Raw genomic sequence first — 20,212 nt, forward strand, 5'->3', positions numbered from 1 at the left:
TACCAGCCTTTACTTCTGGAATTCGGTTAGATGAATCAGTCAACATTTTTTTTTTTATCACCTCACGCCCTATGCTAGGTTTACAAAGATTTAAAAGATGGGTCTCTGCCTTTCAAACAGTCACAGTTTAGTGAGGAAAAAACCCAAACCAAACAAATAACCATGATAGGGCACCTGGGTGGCTCAGTCAGTTGAACATCCAACTTTCGCTCAGGCCATTCAGGATCTCATACTTCGTGAGTTCGAGCACCACGTCGGGCTCACTGCTGTCCATGCAGAGCCCGCTTCAGGTCCTCTGTCCCCCTCTCTCTCTGCCCCTCCACCACTCGTGCTCTGTCTCTCTCAAAAACAAAGAAGCATTGAGAAAAATAACCATAATATAGATTCCGAATTTGGCTCTGCCACTAACTGGCCATAGTAGATAATTTGGGGCAAGTTACCTTTCTATCCCTTGGTTTCTCCACATTACGAGCTCAGCTGCCACAGCCTCATTGCCTGGGTTTGCTTCTGCCTCTTCCATCACTTGTTAGCTTCATAGCCTTAGGAAAATTCTGGAACCTGTGCACGTCCATTTTGTCACCTACAAAATGGGGATGATAGTAGAAGCTTTCTGCTTAAGTTCTGGTGCAAATTAAATGAGTTAATATATGTACAGTTATTAGATGAGCACCTAATATATAGTAAGCACTTAATGTTAGTTGCTGTTAGTGTAAGGATTAAATCAGCGTATATATGTTACACATCCTGTCTGCTACTGTAATAGAAACAGGATAGATTTCAGTTATTATTATTATTTCTACAATAGAGGTTTGGATAGATGGCTATTGGAACACAGGGGAAGAAGAAATTAATACTGCGGAGGGAGGAGCTAGCCACCCTGGTGTAATTTTAAGGAAGCTCAGTCCAGAAAAGCTCATGGGACTTGGACAAGGCCATTGTAGCAGTGAGCGACAAAACCAGGATTTCAAACCAGATGTTACCCCTAGTCCAGCGTTATGTTAGGATGTCTAATGCAGGTTAGTGTCCCTAGAGGCACGCGGGCGCGAATGGGCACAGCAAGACTGAGGTTAGGCAGACCAGCCGGCCACCCCCACGTTCCCCCCTGCCATGAACTCACTGAGCGTTTAGAGGCTGAGCTTGGTCAAGGATAGCAGGTGGTTTGCCAGGACTAGAAGGCTAGGCAGAAGCTAGTCTTGCTCCGAGCCTAAGCTTTGAGTCGTATTTCCAAGGGCTTCTTCGTGCTCTCTTCTTGAGCTTGGCTTGGCCAGGGCAGACCCACAGATTGTCCAGCTTAAGGATGGGAGGCAACGGGGCACGTCACCCCACGTCTCCTTGGACACTGCTCCCGCCGGCACACTCTCCAAGCCTGGCCCTTGCAGCCCTTCCCAGCACAGGGCAGCCCTGTTCCTGCCAATTTCTCCTTTCCTCCAAGCTTCCCCTCTTCCTTCCATCTCCCCCGCCTCTTCCGCCCTCCACTCCCCTTTCCTCCCCTTCCCTCTTCACTCCCTCACACTTTTCCCTCTCTTTCCCCCTATCCTCTGCCCTCCCTGTGGGTGGCACGAATCCCGGCTCTTTCCCTGGATGAAAGCGGCCCACTCCTCGCTGGGAACGGGCCGCCCTACTGCATCCGCTGCATCCGTGGGAGGGCCTGGCGCCGCGTGGGGGTGGGGCCGGGGCTGCACCGGCGGCTGCCCTGAATGACAAGCGGGGATATTGATCGCATTCTGAACTCAGCCCAGCCGATAGAAGGTAATTAATGACTCCATTTGCCTCAGTACTGAGGAGAACAATTGAGTTTGAAACTGCAACAACTGGCAGCTGGGGGTGAACCCCTCAGAGGGGGAAGGCAGTGTTAGAGGAGCCAGGGAGGGGCGCAGAGGCCACCTTCGGGGCATTAGCCCAGAACCCCCACCCCAGCCATCGCTAGCCCCTGCTCCTCCCTTGCTCCCAGCCCCTAGGGGCCGAGGCCCATCACCCACCTTCCCACTTCCATGCCTTTCTCTTTTCTTCCTGTATCACTTTTCCCCCCTGCTCATTTTCTGTCTTGGGATGAAACAAGACTTCCTTTCCCCCAGAGTGCTTCCTGTCAGCTGTACCATCTCGCACATCTCCCTCAGCTTGCTCCCTCATTTGTAAAACTGAACTAATGGTCTCTCTTTGGCAAGTGTTCTGTGGAAATTGGAGATAATGTGAGTAAAGCACTGGAGCCTGCCCAGTACATAGTTAGTGTCCGTAAATGATGGTGATGCTGATCTTTGACAAAGGAGGTAACTTTGGTGGCGTAGAACTTTGGGGTTAGACATCCCCGAGTTCAAATCCAGGATAATGTTGAACAAATAAGTTTGCCTCTCATCTGAAGAATGAGAAGAAGAAGAAGTACGTTGTGAAGTTGGGTGGATTTAATGAGTGTATGTGAAAGCCCTAGTATTGTCAGTTTCCCCACAGACAGGTAGATACGCGTATTTGGGCTCACAAAACTGCGGTTAGTATAGCTCTTTGCTAGACTTTAAAAGAATTCCTCTCAAAGGCCTGGTTCCTACTTCTTGGGATTTGGGAGGTGACACTTGTTCGTCCCCCCTTAATTCTGTAGACTTTGGTGAGCCTTGGGGCTTTCTGACCAAGGAAATGGCATGATTTCATTCTGTCTCTAATCATCACCCCACCCACCTTTTGGTCAGTGCACAAGAACTTCTCCTGTCCCTTGCGGTGACTACTTTGAGGACTCAGGTAGCATGTCTTCACACAAGGAGCACAGAACACTTCTGTTCCTAGCCCTGCTCCCTGAGACATGGTGTTCCCTGGCCTCCCTCCCGCCCAAGCTGCTGGGACCTCACTGGACAACACTATTCATGATTGGCCTAGCCTGGGGTCAGAGAGGTGGAAGGTAGGGCTCTGCCCTCAGGAAGCCCACAGTGGATGGAGAGTGACAAGCCTAAGTGAGCGAGGAGATCAAATCTTTTGCTGAAGAGTAAAAGATATTTTCATTAAAGATTCTAGAAGTGGTGCACGCTTGTTATACAAAGACCGGACAATATCGAAAAACTTAGGTGAAAAGAAGATAATTTGCTCCTGATCAGACAGTAACCATTGTCAACCATGTCAGCGGCTCTCCCTTCAGTCAAGATGACCTTTGGTTTTACGGTTGTCTTCATCCATGTGGGGACTGGGACGCCGTTGCTGGAGCCCACGCTCTGGATGTTGCAGCCCATTGCTGCCCCGTCCACAGCTGTGCTCAGAGCCCCTTCCCTGTGCCAGGCTCCCTGGTGGATATGCCCTTGAGCTAGCCACTTACCCTTATAGAAGCTATTCTTTGTTTGCTCTGAGCCTGTTTCCTCACCAGTAAGGAAAAAAAAAAAAAAGAAAAAAAAAAAAAAAAAAGGGACCATAATCCCTACCTGCCTTAGAGAGTAGTTAGGAAGCCCAGATAACCCAAGGTCTATGAAAGCTTTTTGTTAACTGCTCAGCAAATAGGAAGCAGTCAGAGGAGAAGACAATATGAGCCTTTGTTCCCCCGAAAGAATAATATCCATCAGAGTTTTAGCTCAGCGGTTTGTTTAATTTAATTAATTAATTTATATCCGGCCTCGTTTCCAAAAGGACTTGCAGTAGCTCATGCTGTAGTGGACAAAACGCCCGGAATGGGCTCCAGTCCTGAGAGTCCTACTACCCAGTTGTGTGATCTGGGACTGGTCACCTGCCCCACGTCACCGCTCACCCCTTCCAGTTTTCCTTTCTGTAAAATGAGAATTTGGACCGAGTGTCCCCCTAATCAGCCTGAAGTAGTCTATGCTCAGCTAGCTCCGCCAGCTCACTGAAGGCCGCTCCTTCGGTGTAGGGAGGGTGCAAGGCAGAGAAGGCTGGGGCGGGGGTGGGGGTGGCTAAGATCATGTCCCAGATGGAGTCAAGTGGTCCCCAGCTGAGCCCCTGGGTTTGGAACCTGGCCTGTGGAGTGAAATGACGTAGTGGGTAGGCTCTGGGCCAAGCAGACCTGAATTCAAATCCCGACTGTCATTTACCAGCGGTATAGCCTTGGATAAGCTACTTAACCTCTCCACCTCAGTTTCCCTCTCTGTCACATAGGTATCACGGTACTCCCCTCACAGGGTTGTTGGGAGGATTAAATGGCATGTAATAAGTTCTGAGTGTTGTGAGCAGCTAATGGATGGTGGCTGGGTAGGGGACAGCTGGAGAACAGGGCTGACTCCTCCACACGTGGAGACTGACTAGCACACGGTCCCTCCCTTGCTCCGGCAGGGTGCGGGGGGAGGTCTTACTAAACGTACAGCAACCACATTTTCCAACCTTAATCTAAAAAAAATGGACCGGCCGTGGGAAAGAATCCTAAAACTCAGAATTGCTCCACAAAGCCCAGGACATGTGGCCACTATATTCCAGCCCTCTTCTCGAAGCCCTGATAACAGGTTGGCTTTTGCCTTCAAGATAAAGGCTGAGGGCCTCCTCCCTTCATTTAGGGAAGGACTTCCCTGGAACCAATAGTCACCGTGGGCCGATAGACCCATTTTATCCCAACCTTGCTTTCTGTGACAAGGCCGTGGTGTGGGATGTCCAATTTAGAGGCTGTCCCTGAGCCCTGTTCTCAAGCGAATTCCACTGCCTTCTTTGGATGGCAGTTGTGTAGCTCCGAGGTTAAGTTCGACTCTTAACTGGGAACACAGTGTTCTCTGTCCCTTGGCACTTAGGCGGGCAGGTGGTTTGCTGAGGGTGGTGCTCACCAGAGTGGGGGTGAGTGAAGGAGGGGCATAAGTCTACCCTGGGGCCTGCTGTGGATCTTCCCACATCCCTCTGATCGCTAGAGATTCGCGGGACTTCCCTGATAGGTGACTGGGTGTTCTGAAGCGCCAAGCCAGTCCGATGGCCAGTTCAGACACCTCCGGCCAGGGCTTTGGCTTTGAATGTTACCCAGGGGAGCCTCGGTCATTCATTCAGTCACTCATCAACACCGACTCTGTGCCCACCTCTGTGCCTGGTGCCAGACCAACAGAGATGCATCAGGCATGTTCTCTGCCCACAGGGAACTCACAGCCTGGCACCTTGGCACAGGGGAGCAGTCGGTGTTGGGTCAGGAGTCTTCTTGGGGGAAGAGTGCTATCTAATTACTCACATATTTTTCCTCCCCACTCACTCGGAAACCTAGATCAAGACCCGCTTCTGCCTCCTCCTCTACTTTGGCCCAGCTCTGCCAGAGAGCCCTGAATGTCCGGGCCCAGCACTGGTGTCACAGCACGGTTCCAGCCTCTCCTTGCTGTCACCTCTGAGAATCCACCCTTGGGAAGCCCCACCCTGAGCGCTTTCTCCGTCATCCTGAGGAGGTCCCTGCCAGCGGTCAACACTGACCCTGGTCAACGCTTCATTTTTCCATTCCTTTTCTATTCTCCCCTGTTCTCTTTTCATGCCTGCTCCTCTTCCTCTCCTCTCTTCTCTTTTCCCCTTCCTCACCCTACTGTCCGAACCCGCCCCCATCCAGGCCCCCCCTTAGCTGGATACCCAAGTGTACCATTCATGTGCCCTCCCCCAGCCAGCCTTTCCCTAGGCTTCTGGCATGGGGAACTTCTGCCCTTTTTCCTCTCCCTCTGTCTGCCCTTTCTCCGCCTCTGGGTTTCCTCCTTCCTGAGCTCTTCCTTCTTGGACCTCTGACCCCAGGCTTCTCCCCGCCACCTTTCCTCACTTCCTTCCCACACTTTCTCCTTGCCTTCGTCCCTCCCTTCCTTCTCCAGCTGAAGCAAGGGTGCCACCCCTCCTCTGGAGAGAGCCTGTGAGAGCTCCCTGTCCCCACCAAGGATGCCACTGCCCTCTCCCCACCCACAAGCCCCAACCCCCCACCTCCCAGAACTTTCTCTGCGCTCCTGCACCATTCATGATTACAGCCGCCTTTCCTGACTCTTCAGGATCTTCCTTCTCCTCTGGGGCGTTTCCTCAAGCTTCCTGCAGCCTCTCTTGGGGTTGTTTCTCTGCAGGCTTCCATCATACCACCTTGCCTCCCTGATCCTCCAGCACCTTCTTTCTCTTCTTCCCCCACGCCCTTCCTCCTCTTGTTCTTCCCTTTGCCCGCCTCCCACTGCCACCTCTTCCAGTAGCAGGCTTCCCTTTGCCTCTCCTTCCTCCCTCCCCCTTCCATCGCTGCCTCTGTAACCTGTCTTATCACCAGGGCCTGAGTATACAAAAAAATAAATAAATAAAAAGGTCAGTGAGTGGAGGGAGCAGCAATAACCCCTAAAACAGTACTATCAGTGGAACATGATTGATCAATTGAATTCCATAGCGGCTGAAAAATGTGGGATTAAGTAGTGTATTATACGCACAATGAGTTGAGGCATGATGTTCATTTCAAGTTCATTTCGCCGGCCTCTGCCACCAGATCAGGCAATCAATAGGGGCAGCAGATATCATATATCACCTCTCTGCGGGCTGGGGAGAGAGCACCATAATCTCTCGCAAATTTAGAGTGACAGATTTGTCAAGATCTGAAGGGCCCCTGAATAAATGAAGGAAAAGAGACTCCTCCAGCCAGTGACCTGAGGACAAAGCCTCAGTTCAGCCCCTACGCACGCACACACACACACACACACACACACACACACACACACAAGGTTGAGCCGAGCCACACACAGGCATATACACAAATCCACACAGAGGCACGATATGAGTCTTCCCACACATATGCACACACTCATGCACATCATGTGTGAGCACATGCTCGCAGACAAATGCACACTTTCCTTCCCAGGACCCATTTGGTGACACCGCAATAACCACACACAAAGACACCCGCTGCCTCCCTCAGCCCTGACAACAGGGCTTCCCAGAAAGGTAGGAGGACTCCAGCAAGAGAGAACTGGACACAATGGAACACGCAAATAGCTACGAGGGGGTGGAATTGGGATGATAGCACCTCCTCAAAAGAAAAACAGGCAGAGAAGAAACATGGGGCACATGAGCTCATGCTCCCCATGCAATCACACACACACACACACACACACACACACACACACACACACATCCTTTGATAATGGTTCTTGCTCTGTCACTTACAAAGACACAGACACATATTTATCTGGATGTTTACACATGTACAAATACATATACACAGAGAATGCCCACACAAAAGGAAAAAATAAACATGCCACACCCTACCTCATATAAGAGAGACACACACACTCTCCAAGACAGAACATCATTCCAGAGGCTTACACAGTAAAAAACACAACCACCAAGTTTTGTGTCCATAGGAATGTGGAGACATCGAAATACCGTGAAAGCTGTCCCTGTCTGTCCACCTCAGACTTGGTCCTGGTCTTCATTTCTCTCCCTTTCTTACACACACACACACACACACACACACACACACACTTTCTTTGCTTTCCCACCTCCTGAGGAATAGAGTGGAGGAAAGGCAGCAGGTCCCATTTGGAAAGCAGACCCCCATGCTCCGTCTGGGAGGCCAGAAGAGAGGATGGCTGCAGGTGGAGGTTAATCAATATGTAATATTTTCTATGGTCTCCTGAATGATACTGTATGGTGTTACTGTATATAATGCAATATTGATTATATCATATCATATAATCACCTATAAACTGATATATATAACAGTCCCAGAGGAACACCCTGAGGCCTACAGCATGGGCTGGCCCCAGGCCCAAGGCTCCCCAGCAGGTCTTGGGCCGAAGGAAGCCGAGAAGTGGCCCTGCTGTGCCTGGGGGGGGGACCCAGCTTTGGGCTGGGGGGTTGCTGGGTAGAAGTTCAGAGAGAGACAGAGAGCAGGCACTTAGCTCACCGCGTGCTCCGAAAACCTTAACAGACCTGATGCAAGGAGGTAGGGAGGGGTAGAAAGCCCCGACATGTAGAAGAAAGCCCGGGCAGAGCAGGACATAGACAGAATTGGCCTGCAGCCCCAGGACGGGCACTAGTGTGGCACCACCATGGCCTTTTCTTCACTGAGTGAGTCTCAGCTCTCTGTGAGACCCGCAGGAGGAACTGGAGGGCAGAGGATGGCCTCTGATGTAGGCCTACTCAGAGTCCGGGTCAGGGACAGAGGCTGAGGCAGGCGGCCTGGGCACAAGAGCATCCACAGAGACCCTGTCTTTAGTCTCTGCCCAAGGCAGTGTGCCACGGCTCACGTGCCAGCCGCTGTCCTCCTGCTCTGGTCTGAGTCCTGGCCCAATGCAAGCAGAATGCCTCAGCTTGACTTTCAGAGCCCCTCCTCCCTCGGTGGTGAAGTTAATTACTTCACCCAGTCTCCATGTTACACTCAGCCTCGGAGATTTGATGATTTTCCACCCCTGGAGTCAGTGGAACTGAAATTCATCTCAGAGCCGAGTTCAATTCTCCACAGGCTCGGTAATGCTGGTCTGAGACACCCAGCTCCTCCCTCAGGCTGACCCAGGCCTGGGGACAGAAGGGGCTCAAGGGAGATATCCCCTAAGGAGACGATTCCTAGCAGCCCCCTGGCTCTACTTCTGCCCAGTTTTTCCCTCACTCCCACCCCCCCCACACACTGGGACAACTTCCCTTTCTCTTCCCAGGTCCTTCAGAGGCTCTGGCTTCCTCAGCCAGATCTCAGAGGCATGGCCAGCCCCTGGGTCAGCTGCTCCAGCCTAGAAGCTGGGAGTAAGGGGTCCCAGCAGGGGTACAAAGCTCTGGGGGCCGAGCCAAGTGCTGGCCCCCCCGGGCCCACTGTACCTCCGCCGGCCTGTGCTGATGCCCCCAGTGTCCATGTGTCCTGCAGATGTGTCCGAGGGCTCAGTCCCCAATGGAGACTCCCAGAGTGGCGTGGACAGTTTGCGGAAGCACTTGCGAGCTGACACCTTCACCCAGCAGCAGCTGGAAGCTTTGGATCGGGTCTTTGAGCGTCCTTCCTACCCTGACGTCTTCCAGGCATCAGAGCACATCAAATCAGAACAGGTGAGGAAGGCGTTTTCTGCTTGCAGAAGCGCAAAGGAACAGGGCAGGACAAGGCCTCTGGACAGTGTGCGTCCCCAGCATCGCACGTGCTACATGTGTGTGCACCGCGTGTGTGCTGTGTGAACACACACGAGGATGTAATGGTATAGGGCAGTTAGAAATGATGAGCTCTGGGTGCTAGGATGGTCTTGGGTAAGTCTTGCCCCCTTCAGAGCCTCAGTTTCCCCATCTGTAGAATGAAGGACTTGGGTAAGGTCTGATAGGTCCCTTCCAGCCCCGCTGTTCCATGAGTCTGGCATAGAATACCCAGAAAATGTCCCCGTACCCCTGCCGTGTCCCTCGCCTAAATGGCCCGAAGGTCTTACAGAAAGTTTGTGCAAGCCTGGGGTGCTCTTCTCCCCCAGCGTCACGAGGAGAGCCCTCTGTGCCTGCCTCCTACTCCCCAGTGCAGCTGTCCGGTGTGACCCCAGATAGGCCAACGGCCCTCACACCCAGTACTCCCTCCAGATGCAGAACAGCCCAGCGTGGCTGCAGCCCGCAACACAGCGGCACGATGCACAACGCGGACATACGTCTCTGATTCCTCCCGTGTACCCATGTGCGCGTGTTCACCCACCACCACGGGCCCCTGCTCACTGTACTCAAAGCACGGCCCCGAGAGCCGGAAGGAGCGCCTTTTCCAGGCCACAGCTCAGCACACCTCCCGCACCTGCCTCCACCCACACATCCCTGTGGGCCCCCGGTGCACGCACGCAAAGATAGGAGCACACACCCATTCCTCCCACACCTACGGCCCAGGCCGGGCCCACAACCGCAGCCCAACACGGTCAGCCGGGCTTGCACGCGCACCCGCGTGGTGGCACAGCAGCGCCGCCCCGCGCGGCACAGTTCCTCCCTCGGACTCCGGCAGCTCCCAGCCACTCGCCTTTCTCTCCGCCCGTCCTTTTATCCCATAAGCTGTTTGTCTTCATAAAACAAAAATCAAAAGTCTTTTTAAGGTGCCCTGAGCCATAAACCAACAAAGGAGGAGCCGGCCGAGGCGGGCGGCTCGGTGCACCCTCCACGAGTCCCCGGCTGTATTACAATGAATAACCTTTATTTACTTTCATTAGACTATTAAACACCAGCACAGTCATTTTTCCCCCTGAAACTCGGAGCAGGGCCCATAAAGCAAATCCGAAGCCTAATTGAGTTCATTTTAATTTCTCTCCGATCACAGCGAATTACTCTGGTGATAAATCAGGGGGCAGCTTCACCCCCAGTAGAAGGCCTAATTTGCAGCTAATTACAAAACTGATTTCTACAGGAAGATCAATACGAGAAGGAATTGGAAATGACGAGGCAATCCCGTCCAGCCAGGGAGGGGAGGGGGCCCTCTGGGGGGGGCCAGGAAGCGGAAGGGAAAAAAACGGACCCGAAAGAGCAGAAAATCAGTTTTAATTTAACGTAATATTAATCAGAGCAACTTTTCCTGCTTTGTGCAGGCTCCTGGGCTGCCCAGCTCTGGGGTCTGGCTTAGCGGTGGCTGCAATAAAAAGGCAATTACCCGAGTGTTTCGGGCAGGACACCCTTTCAGAGTCAATGACTGGCCCCCTCCCACCCTTCTGTTAGCCATGTGGACTCTCCCCCTCCCCAATTTCATACCCCAGTGCACAGGCAGAGAGCGAGGGGCCCGTGGGGCTGTCTTTGTTTGTTTTTTAAAAAGGGGGCGCCAGCACCCGAGCAGCTAGCCCAGCGGCGCCAGGCCAGAGGCCCCGCTAGGCCCTTCCCCCAGCCCCTGCCTCTGCCATCACTGCATGGTTCGCCCTCCTCCCCAGGACTCCAGGGGGGACCTGAAAGCACCCCTTGCCTCGCAGCAGGGGGAACCCAACTGCTACACTCCGCCCTTGGGGCTTCTTAGGCAGGGGACGCTGTGGCAATTGGAAGGAGGCCGGGATAACCGCCAACAGCGTATACCTCCAGCTACGCCGAGTCCGGTCTCCCCCCCACCCACACAAAACTCTCCATCATCCGCCGAGCCCGCCCCTCCCTCTCTCCCCTCCCTCTGCCCGGCCATCTCCTTCCACCCCATCTGGGAAGGCTCCCTGTTCCTCCTCCCCATCTGCACACTGAGCCCTTTCTCCGCATGTGCGCATCAATAGAGAGCTGTCGCTTTTCTCTCTTCTCCCAGGGGAACGAGTACTCCCTCCCAGCCCTGACCCCTGGGCTTGATGAAGTCAAGTCGAGTCTATCTGCATCCACCAACCCCGAGCTGGGCAGCAACGTGTCAGGCACGCAGACATACCCCGTGGTGACCGGTAAGGAGGCTTCCGGGAGGGTGGGGGCGCTGCTTGCAGTGGGGGCACCTCAGCCGGTGCCATCTGGGCCCAGTGTGACAAGGGGCCCCCTGGCATGATATCTGCACAGAGAGCGAGCCTCCAAAAACCAGGGTGCTTCCTGAACAGATGTGTGCAGATGTGGCGAGACAGAGTTGTGGTCAGGGTCTCTGCCTGGAAAGGTCGAAGCGAGGAGGGGGCTACTGCTGGTCCCTTCTGCCCGTCTGGCCTCCACCGAGGCGCCCAGAGTTATTAGCCTCTTGCTAGGACATGTGCAGAAGAACGCGGAGGCCGGGCTGGGGAGAATGGAGCATGAGGCCCAGGGTCCAGCCTTCATACTCCCATGTCTCCAAGCGTGCCTTCCTCTACCCCCCGGGAAGCCGGGTTAGCTGTGTGGCTTTGGGCTTCGTGGCATATGGCATCCAGCTCTGTGGTTACAGATAAGCACGATTCTTCCAGCCCTCCGTCCGCTTCCCGGAGAAATCACAGAGACTGAGGCTTGATTTCAGGGCAGGGTCAGGCCTGTCGCACAGTCAAACGCAGGGGGAGAGGGCATTTGTCCAGCCACTCTCGTGGGTTAGGAGCGGCAGAGGCAGCTCGCGGGAAGAAGGCCGGAGTGTGGCGCCGCGCGGGGCCAGCCGATGCCGCTCTAGGCCGCCGGGCTGCGGGCTGTGGAAGGCGCCTGGCACCGTGGAAGGCTTTCCGGGCCAGGGAAGTGCCCAAGTGGGAGAAACACACATTGAGGTGTTATTAAAATTCACCTAATTATTCTGGAGACACTAAAGCCAATGTGCCGTTTGTTCCTTGGGAGACAGAATGATTGAGAAGGGTCTCGGTGGGGATTGGGAGACACTGAGGCGTTACCTGCCGAGCGAGGCGGGCGGAGGCGGCCCGGGGACCTGGCAGCCAGCGTCACAGCCAGCGGCAAAGACAGGGAACAGGCCCTGTTCTGACTTGGAGCCCATCTGAGCAGGGCTGAGGCCTGAGATGGGCTGTGAGTGGCCACACGGCCTCCGACTAGGGGCTGGGGAGGGCCCTGCTGTGAGCTCTCGCGGCTTCTCCTCCAGAGGCGTCCCGCTACAACTGTTTCTGGCCCGGACAGGGTGGAGCTCTTTGGCTAGGCAATCAGAGACTGTTCTGGAAGTGTCAGAGAACTGGATGGGGCTTTCGGGAGTGACAGGTGGGTGGGTCAGGACACTGCCTGTTATCAACTGGGCCTCGACTCAAGCCCTCCTTAGCCAACGTGGAAGCCCTCTGAGCCACTGGGGGTTCTGACCCAAGGCAGAGCAATGGTGCAGGCCGGGCCACCTTTCCGGTCTGCCGAGAGTTTCAGTGGCCACTTCCCAAAGGTGGTTCACCCCAGGCAGCTGACAAAAGAGAGTCCAAGAGACTCGTCTCTAATCCCAGCTGTGCTTCTCTGTGCCCGGGGCCACAGTCCAGAAGGCAGAGGCTCCCTGGGGTGGAGGGATGGACCTTCGGGTAGGGTTCCTGCTGCAGGAGAACTCAGGCTGGTGCAGAGAAGTGCCTCCACCTTGAGCATCCCCCGCCCGCCTTCCTGCCCGCGCCCCCCCCCCCCCCCATGGCCCTGGAACGGTCCCAGCTCAGCCTGGGAACATCTCCGGCTGATCCATCTGGATCCAAGTGTGAGAAAAGTTCATTTCAGACCCAGCTTGACATTCCCAGGTGGCAAGTTAGCACTAACATCTCAATCTGTATGCGACATTTCAATCAAGCGAGGAGTAACAAAAGCAGAACCATTAACATTCGGAGCTGTTCACCAGTGGTAATGACGGGAAACTCGCTCAGAAACTGGAAATTACCAAAAAGAGGGAAGTGTGCGGAGAGGTGGGGGAGGGGAGGTGGGAGGAGGTGGGGGCAGGGAATGATTTTTCCAGACTTAGGCCAAGATCCAGTGTTTGGATTGATGGTGCCATTACCCGAGAAAGGGCTTCAGATTATGCTCATTCTTGAAATGTTTTTGCTGGCAATTAAACGGCTGCAGTTATTGATCTTTGTTGATTTTATGTCCTCCTAATTTGCATAATCTATTAAAGATGAATGATTCACGATGTGTTTATTATGGGGACAAACAGAAATTGCTAGAGGTACCATCAAGGTGAGAAACGGGGCCGTGCCCAGAGACTTCATGCGCCGGCTCAGGAGCGGGTCCAGCATGGTGGCCTTCGGGCCAGGACTTTGTGGGGAGCAGTGAGCAGCGATGCAAGGAGAACAGACACGAGAGAGGTGGACTTGGGCGGTGTTCTTCTAGAAGGATCTTGGCATCTGTGACAACTTCAAGCCCAGCTGGGATACGGGAGAGGCTTTTGGTGTATTTGTGGAAATTCCCCTCGGAGAGTCTTAAAAAGCTTATTTGGTTGGAGAATATGAAGGGCTTTGGTGGAGAAAGAAAAGGGGAGGCTCGTTCTGGCCAGGCGTGTGCTAAAGGGGAGGGAGCAGGGAGGTCATCCGTGCCCACAGCCTGGCTTGGGCGTGCAAAGGTGTTCAAGGAACCCTCTTCATCCCCGCCGTGCCTCAGGCACCCAGCTCGCCTGCCTTCCTCCCCGGGGGACAGGCAGCTGAGGCTATAAACCTTCAGGTGTGAGCCCTGAGGAAACCGGCCCAGCAAGGCCCTAGCCCAAACCTGAAGAGCCGACCTTATTGATATTCCTGCCACCTCCTGGCACTGGAGGCTGATTTCAAACTTCACCAGCCACTTGATACAGCTGTTCCACAAGGTCAGGACTGAGAGGAGAGAGGAGCCTTGGCTATTGTGTGGAGGGGAGAGTGGGGCCCAGTGGGCCAGGACACAGCTAATCACATTGCAAGCAAGGGTGGCTGCCAGCGACTGGGGCCTGGCCTGATAGCCTCCCCTCCCCACCTTCCATCTCGGAACCAAGGAGAGAGACCGATTTTTCTGGGTAGTGTTTGCAAGTTCTGCCGAGATTTTAATTTCACTGCATCACAACTCAGCAAGCTGCCAAGTCAAGCTGGTTATTTAAATTTATCACCCACTTTCCCTTCCGCCGCTGGGCTGCTCTAGCTCAGCGGCGTCTCTTCTCTCCAGCCCACTGCTCTAGGCTGCTGGTCTGGAACGGAGCCGAGCGTCTCCGAAGTGATAAGGAAAAAGGGACCAGCTAGATGAGAGAGTGGGTTGGGGGTACTCTGGCCCCAGGCTTCCTCAGGTTGGCTGGCTGATGGCTGGTGCCTTCTATCACTTCTCACCCTTCCAAAGGACTCCATAGGGGGCCGCCATCGACCCCTCAGTAGTCCCAGGGACCTCTAGGTCAGGACTTCAGTGAGGACTCTGGCTCCAACTGTGTGCCTGCCGATGCCTTCAAATCTCCCACCACTGGTAGGAAACAGCCCTTCTTCCCCCCGCGAGCCCCACCCCAACCTCTCCCTTCCTGTGTCTGTCCAGGTCTCTAGCCATAGAGGAGCATGAGGGGACACTGGCAACAATGTTGATCTGAGAGAAGATGAGTACTAGTTTCGGGATTCCCCGAGTCCCTTGGAGACGCGCCTGAGCATTGAGAGAGTCCCTTGACCTGGCGAAAGTCCACCCCGAAGGGGAGAGCAGGTTCCCCACCCTGGAGGCCAAACGGAGCGAGTCAGGGATGGTTCGGCGGCTCTCCGTGCTTACCCTGGCCTCCCAGGAACCCAGCGGCCCCTGGACTTGATGCACAAGTGGGCTTCACTGGCCTCTAGTGGGCATCAGCACCAAGCACCAGGAGAGATGCACGCGAGTGTAATCCTTGCCGCCCTCCTTTTAGTCCCAGAGAGGTAATGGGGGAATGAGGCCAATGTCCAGAAACCAGGCAGGTTGCACTCACCAAAACACCGCTGGGTAAAATGTAACAACAATAATTGTTAATACACAGACAAGTCTCACTCTGTGGCACCAGACGTAGAGGGAAACTCAAAGCCCGGGCGATCTGTGAGAGACTGAGGGTATCGCACTGGAGGTGGACCCTAACTGGGGGTCGTTGGGGTTGTAACACACCAGAGAGGAGCCATGACCTTGGGTCCGAAAGAAGCAGGAAGCTAGAACTGAGCATTACCCCGCATAAAGCCAGGGACGGAGCAGGACAACACTGTCCGTGAAAGGGAGACACATAAACGTATCCCAGTGGGCCCAGGGAAGCAAGCAAGGGGGAAAAATGGTCTCCATGAAAAACGGCGCCCTGAAGCCTGACCCTGGTTCAAGAGTTCAAGTTTATACCCGAGAGTGTGACAGGAACTCCCCAGCCAATAGCTGGCATAAAAATGTGTCTAGAATAGTGACCCACTCAGAAACCCCAGCAGGGACAAGGGCAGACCTTCTCTGTAGGGGCAGTCCCCAACCTCGGGCACCTGGGACTCCGCCACTGAAGATGAGCTTGCTACAAAAAAAAAAAACAAAAAACAAAAAAAAAACTACATACTTCATGTGAATACAAGCTATCGTGAGGGAGAGTTAGCAGAAGCAATCAAAAGGACGATTACTCTCCCCAAGAACGGGACATAGTAGAGCAGTCCAAAAGCATCTATAAAATAAACATGTTTTAGTCTTAAAAAGATAAAAGTTAAGTATCAGTTTTGTGTTTGTTACAGATCTAGATATCACATCCCCCTCCCCGCCACTGCTCAGCCAATCGCCAGGTAATAAAAATCAGAAAGGACAAAGGCTGAAGACCGCACCTATAGCGCATGGTTTTGAGGTCCAGGCGCCATGGAAAAGGCTGAGCCTCAGGCCTGTACCCTGAGAGTACAGCCTGTCCCCTGCTTCTCCAAACTCCCAGATCAAAGGGTCAGCAGAGAATCTTCCCTTTTCTTTGGAAAAAAATGTCTGAACTTTGGAAAGCTAGGGATGAGGAAAATACATTCCTCCTCAGTGAGAAGAAGAGCCTTGTTAGCTTCCCTACCCTGGCAGTGGGGGGAGAAGGGGGTCTTATTCCAAGAGTTTGGGAGAAACTTCTCGTGATGCCTTAAGACTGCAGCTCTGAAGGAATCTATAGCTAAGACCCAGGAGGAGATGTGGATGCTGCTCAAGGCGGGGGAGAGAGGGAGCAGAAGATTCTCCTGGAAGCTGGTAAATTGGAGCAGAGGTGGGGGGGAAGTCAATAAGGCAGAGGTCAAAGCTGGAAAGCAGGGCTGACCCCCCCAGGTCCTGGAGGCCTGTGCGGACAGTGCAGGCTCAGCTTCTGAAAAAGGGTTGTGGGCTCTCAGAAGCTCAGACCCCCTGCCCACATCTGGGATGGTCAGCGAAGCGGCTTTTTAGCCGATAGAAGTGTGGGTCCTGGGAAACCCTCCTCCTCCTACCGGGGAGTCCTGAGGACCTCCAGAAACTGCCTCTTTCCTGTAGTTAACAACCCCCTTCCAATGCAACTGCACTTCCCTCCATAAAACAAACAGCTTAGCTCTTGGCCAGCCCCTCCGGGGGAGGAGAGGGCAATAAAGGCTGAGAAATGTTTCTAAAGGAGGCTGGGAGTCTCCTAGCCTTGTCTGTCAGCTCAAAGACCCTGATTAGCTAGAGGAATTTAGGGCACAGACATCAGAGTTCCTCTCCAACCTTGAAAGAAGGGCGCTAGGGCAACTTCTGACATACGGCAAGTCAGAGCCCTTTGCTGAGGAGGCCAAACCAGACCAGAGGGCTTCTGCACAGCACCCATGGGTTCATTTAGGCTGAGAAGGCCCCACAGTATGAAGCTAGCCTCCTCCAGACATCCCTGAGGCCTCCGGCTACATCCCCAAGGACCTCCAGGCCTTAGACCTCAGCTCTGATTTAATTATGGGGGCATTTCCATAGCAATGAGACATTGACAGATAATGCGGGTGCCCTGGGCCTGCAGCTTAGGGAGTCATTGAATCAGGGCTCTGCCCCTTCCTCCTTTATCCAGTTCACCTCTAAAGGGAAAGGATACTGAAAAGAAGGGGCATCGATCCACTCTAGGACTGGGAGAGCGAGATCAAACTGGAGCAGAATAAAAGCTGTACCATCCCAATTTTCATCCTCAATCCACATCCCATGTCTGTGCCTACCAGCCATCCCAGTGGCGATGGGCTGCCCATCCCAGCAGGGTGCCTTGGACAGAAGCACAGCGGGGTGCGGGGTGGGCTGCTAATGGAGTTGCAGAAGGGAGGAGAGTCATGGGGAATATGAAGACAGTGTGAAAGGCTCCAGGGTATTTTAACAAAGATGCAGTACTGTGGTCATACCTTGGGCCTTCCTCTTGACTTCTCCCTTCGTCTCTTCCTTCCATCCAAGAGACCCAAAGGCTGAGCACCCCAGATGGATTGTGCTTCATCCTCCACAGCAAGGGCTCGCTGACCCATGTAGAGACCAGGGAGAGGGGCCAGGTTTTTTTTTTTTTTAATGTTTTTATTTATTTTCGATAGAGAGACAGAGTACTAGCAGGGGAGGGGTAGAGAGAGAGAGAGGGAGACACAGAATCCAGAGCAGGCTCCAGGCTCTGAGCTGTCAGCACAGAGCCTGACGCGGGGCTCAAACTCACAGACCTTGAGATCATGACCTGAGCCGAAGTCCGACGCTTAACCGACTGAGCCACCCAGTCACCCCAGGAGGGGCCGGTTTTAATATGAATTCAAAATATGTTTAAGAAATCAATGGTCTTTATTCCAAGTGCATATAGTAGCCAACTCAGGCTAACAAAGAGTTGCCTAATAGAAAGCACTGGGCACTATCTTCATGATTAGCTGGGTTACAGAGGACCTTTCAGCTGTCATAGATGTTTAGAGATGCATTGGGGGGGGGGTCCCAAAGGACAATTCTCCAAAAGGGGGCTCCCCTGCCACTGAGCTTGTTCATTATTTGCTCCTTTCTAAGAAGAAAAGTTTGGCTAAGTAAAAGTAAAATCAGTCAACTTAATCTTTTCTGAATAACCAGAAATTCTAAATGGTGGTATCCTGATGAATATTCCAGGTATGCTTTGGGACCAAGGGCTCAGAAATGTCCTGGTGGGCTCAAAGCCACCTAGGTAAGACCTGAAAGCCTGTTTCCCCCCAGAGAGCCAGCCACCCCCCAAGGTGACAGGAAACACCCCCCTTATTGCCCCCCCCAACCCTAACCCTAACCCTAACCACCCCCCCCCCCACCCCCCCCCCACCCCCCGCCACACACACTCACACACCTGGCCCAGGGTGATCAGAATCTTTCCTTCCCCCACTATTAGCCTCAGGACAAACAAGCCAGTACTTTTTCACCCCTGAGCTTTGGGAGGCAAGCCTTGCCACTATTGTTACTTCTGAGAGGGCTTTGCTCCCTTCAGCCTGGAATCCTCTCCTCTCCTCCCCCGTGGCGGCTGGGCTGCTAGGCAGGGAGGGAGGAAGTCTGCGGCCCGCTCCAAGAGCAGCCTAATGCTCCAGCAGCTTAAGTGGCCGTTTTCCTTGGGATTAGGGTTTCACTTACACAGAGCGCCTGAAAAACGCTGCGCTTTCGGAAGGATTAGAGCTGACAATTCAGTGGTCTCAGAGAACAAAATAAAGCCGGAGAGGAACTGGGAGACCTGGAGTATCGGGAGACTGTGCAAACAGGCTTAACCTCTGCCCACCCAGCACGAGGGTCTCTCGTGCTCTTGAGCCCATCCGTGAGCCTGGGCCCGCCTCCGGGGGGTGGGGGGCGGCGGTGCGCCAGCACCTGCCCAACTCCTGGTCTCCGCTTGGGATTTGCTAAAGGAGCCAGAGAAGGCAGCTTGGGGAAGTGAGGGAGGAGAGGGCTGGGATGTCTTCCCCTCTCTCTGAGCCTCAGTTTCCTTCTCTGTAAGGTAAGGGGGTTGGACTAGGAGATAGCCAGATTCTCTTTCAGGCCTTTGAAAATGTGATTCTCCCCAACACTCCCTAGCCTTATCCCAGGATCCTGAGGCTGTAGCTCCATCCATGGTCCAGCTGAGTTAAAGGGAAGCCACCTCTTGGGGGGCCCTAGGCCAGCTCAGATGAGGGCAGTGAGTGTGCTGGAAGGGGAAGGGGTGGGGACGGCATGGCTGGTGTATCCAGCTGGTTGGCTGTCTGGGGGCAGACCCCCCCCTGAGCCCACACAGATCTGGGCGGCGTACCCGCCCAGGACACCGAAGGGACTAAAGGTCCAGCTGTCAGTGGGAAGCAAGATCAGCTAGGAGAGCAGCCACCTGAGCTGCGGGCACAGCCCCCTCTGCTGGAACCCAGAGTAGGCAGGGTTCCAGCTCAGGATGAAGAGCTCTGGGGCCAGCAGGCGCCCGGGGCTGGCGGCCGTCGCACAGGCACCTCTGCCCTCAAGGAAGAACCTTTGGGAGGATTTGGAAACCTTGGAAATAAGAAACAGCACGAACTAAGTGGGAAACTCCTTAAAAAGCAGCTTTCACGGAGGTGAAGTTTGTTACTTTAGCATATTATTTAAACTTGGGTTGGTCATTAGGTGATTCTAATCGGTACACCAGTGTGAATGTGCAGCGTATTGAGGCGGTAATTACAAATGTAATAACTGCGCATTCTTGGAAGTATTACGGATGCTTGTGTCAAACGCGGGCACAGGCCGCCAACCTCGGAGCAATCTAATGTCTTCATCGTCAGTACCTTATGAGAAGCAGACAAAACTTGAGACTAGGATAGTAAAACAAGAGTTATGTTTTCTGGCCTTAGGCTCCTCCACAGTGTCGAGCGGATGGCAGAAGTGCTCATTTTCAGAGAACGATGCTGCGGAAAAGCACCCCTACACTCACCGACTGGAACTTTGGCTGTATAAATCTGTGTCTAATAAGTCTGGTGGTCTGAGTCATCCCTGAGCCCGAGCACCTCCGCCACTCGGGCAGCTGCCTTTTTATTGTTTCCCGGGTCTTCGGGATGCTGACGTTTCCCCTACTTGAGATAAGACTCTCCGCTCCCTCACATATTCTCCTGCTGTTCTCTGTAGGATCTCGTCTACTGGTACGATTGAAGTGCTTTCGAACAAATCGGTGTCTTTCTTAGGCCAAAGAAAGGAGGTTCGTTTGGTGTGTTATAAATAGTGT

General features: G+C 53.8%; 1 protein-coding gene across 7 annotated transcripts in view; it reads left to right on the forward strand.

Moving 5' to 3' along the window:
* Window positions 1–20,212, forward strand: part of PAX2 (paired box 2) — an 89,458-nt gene that overhangs the window by 59,519 nt on the left and 9,727 nt on the right. For all 7 annotated transcript variants that reach the window (XM_045040573.1, XM_045040574.1, XM_045040575.1 and 4 more), the window contains 2 exons: window positions 8,744–8,919; window positions 11,090–11,216. In XM_045040573.1, coding sequence (XP_044896508.1) covers window positions 8,744–8,919; window positions 11,090–11,216 — 303 coding nt within the window. The remainder of the gene's footprint in view (window positions 1–8,743; window positions 8,920–11,089; window positions 11,217–20,212) is intronic.

Source organism: Felis catus, chromosome D2, assembly GCF_018350175.1.
Source record: "Felis catus isolate Fca126 chromosome D2, F.catus_Fca126_mat1.0, whole genome shotgun sequence".
In the NCBI taxonomy this organism is placed as follows: Eukaryota; Metazoa; Chordata; class Mammalia; order Carnivora; family Felidae; genus Felis; species Felis catus.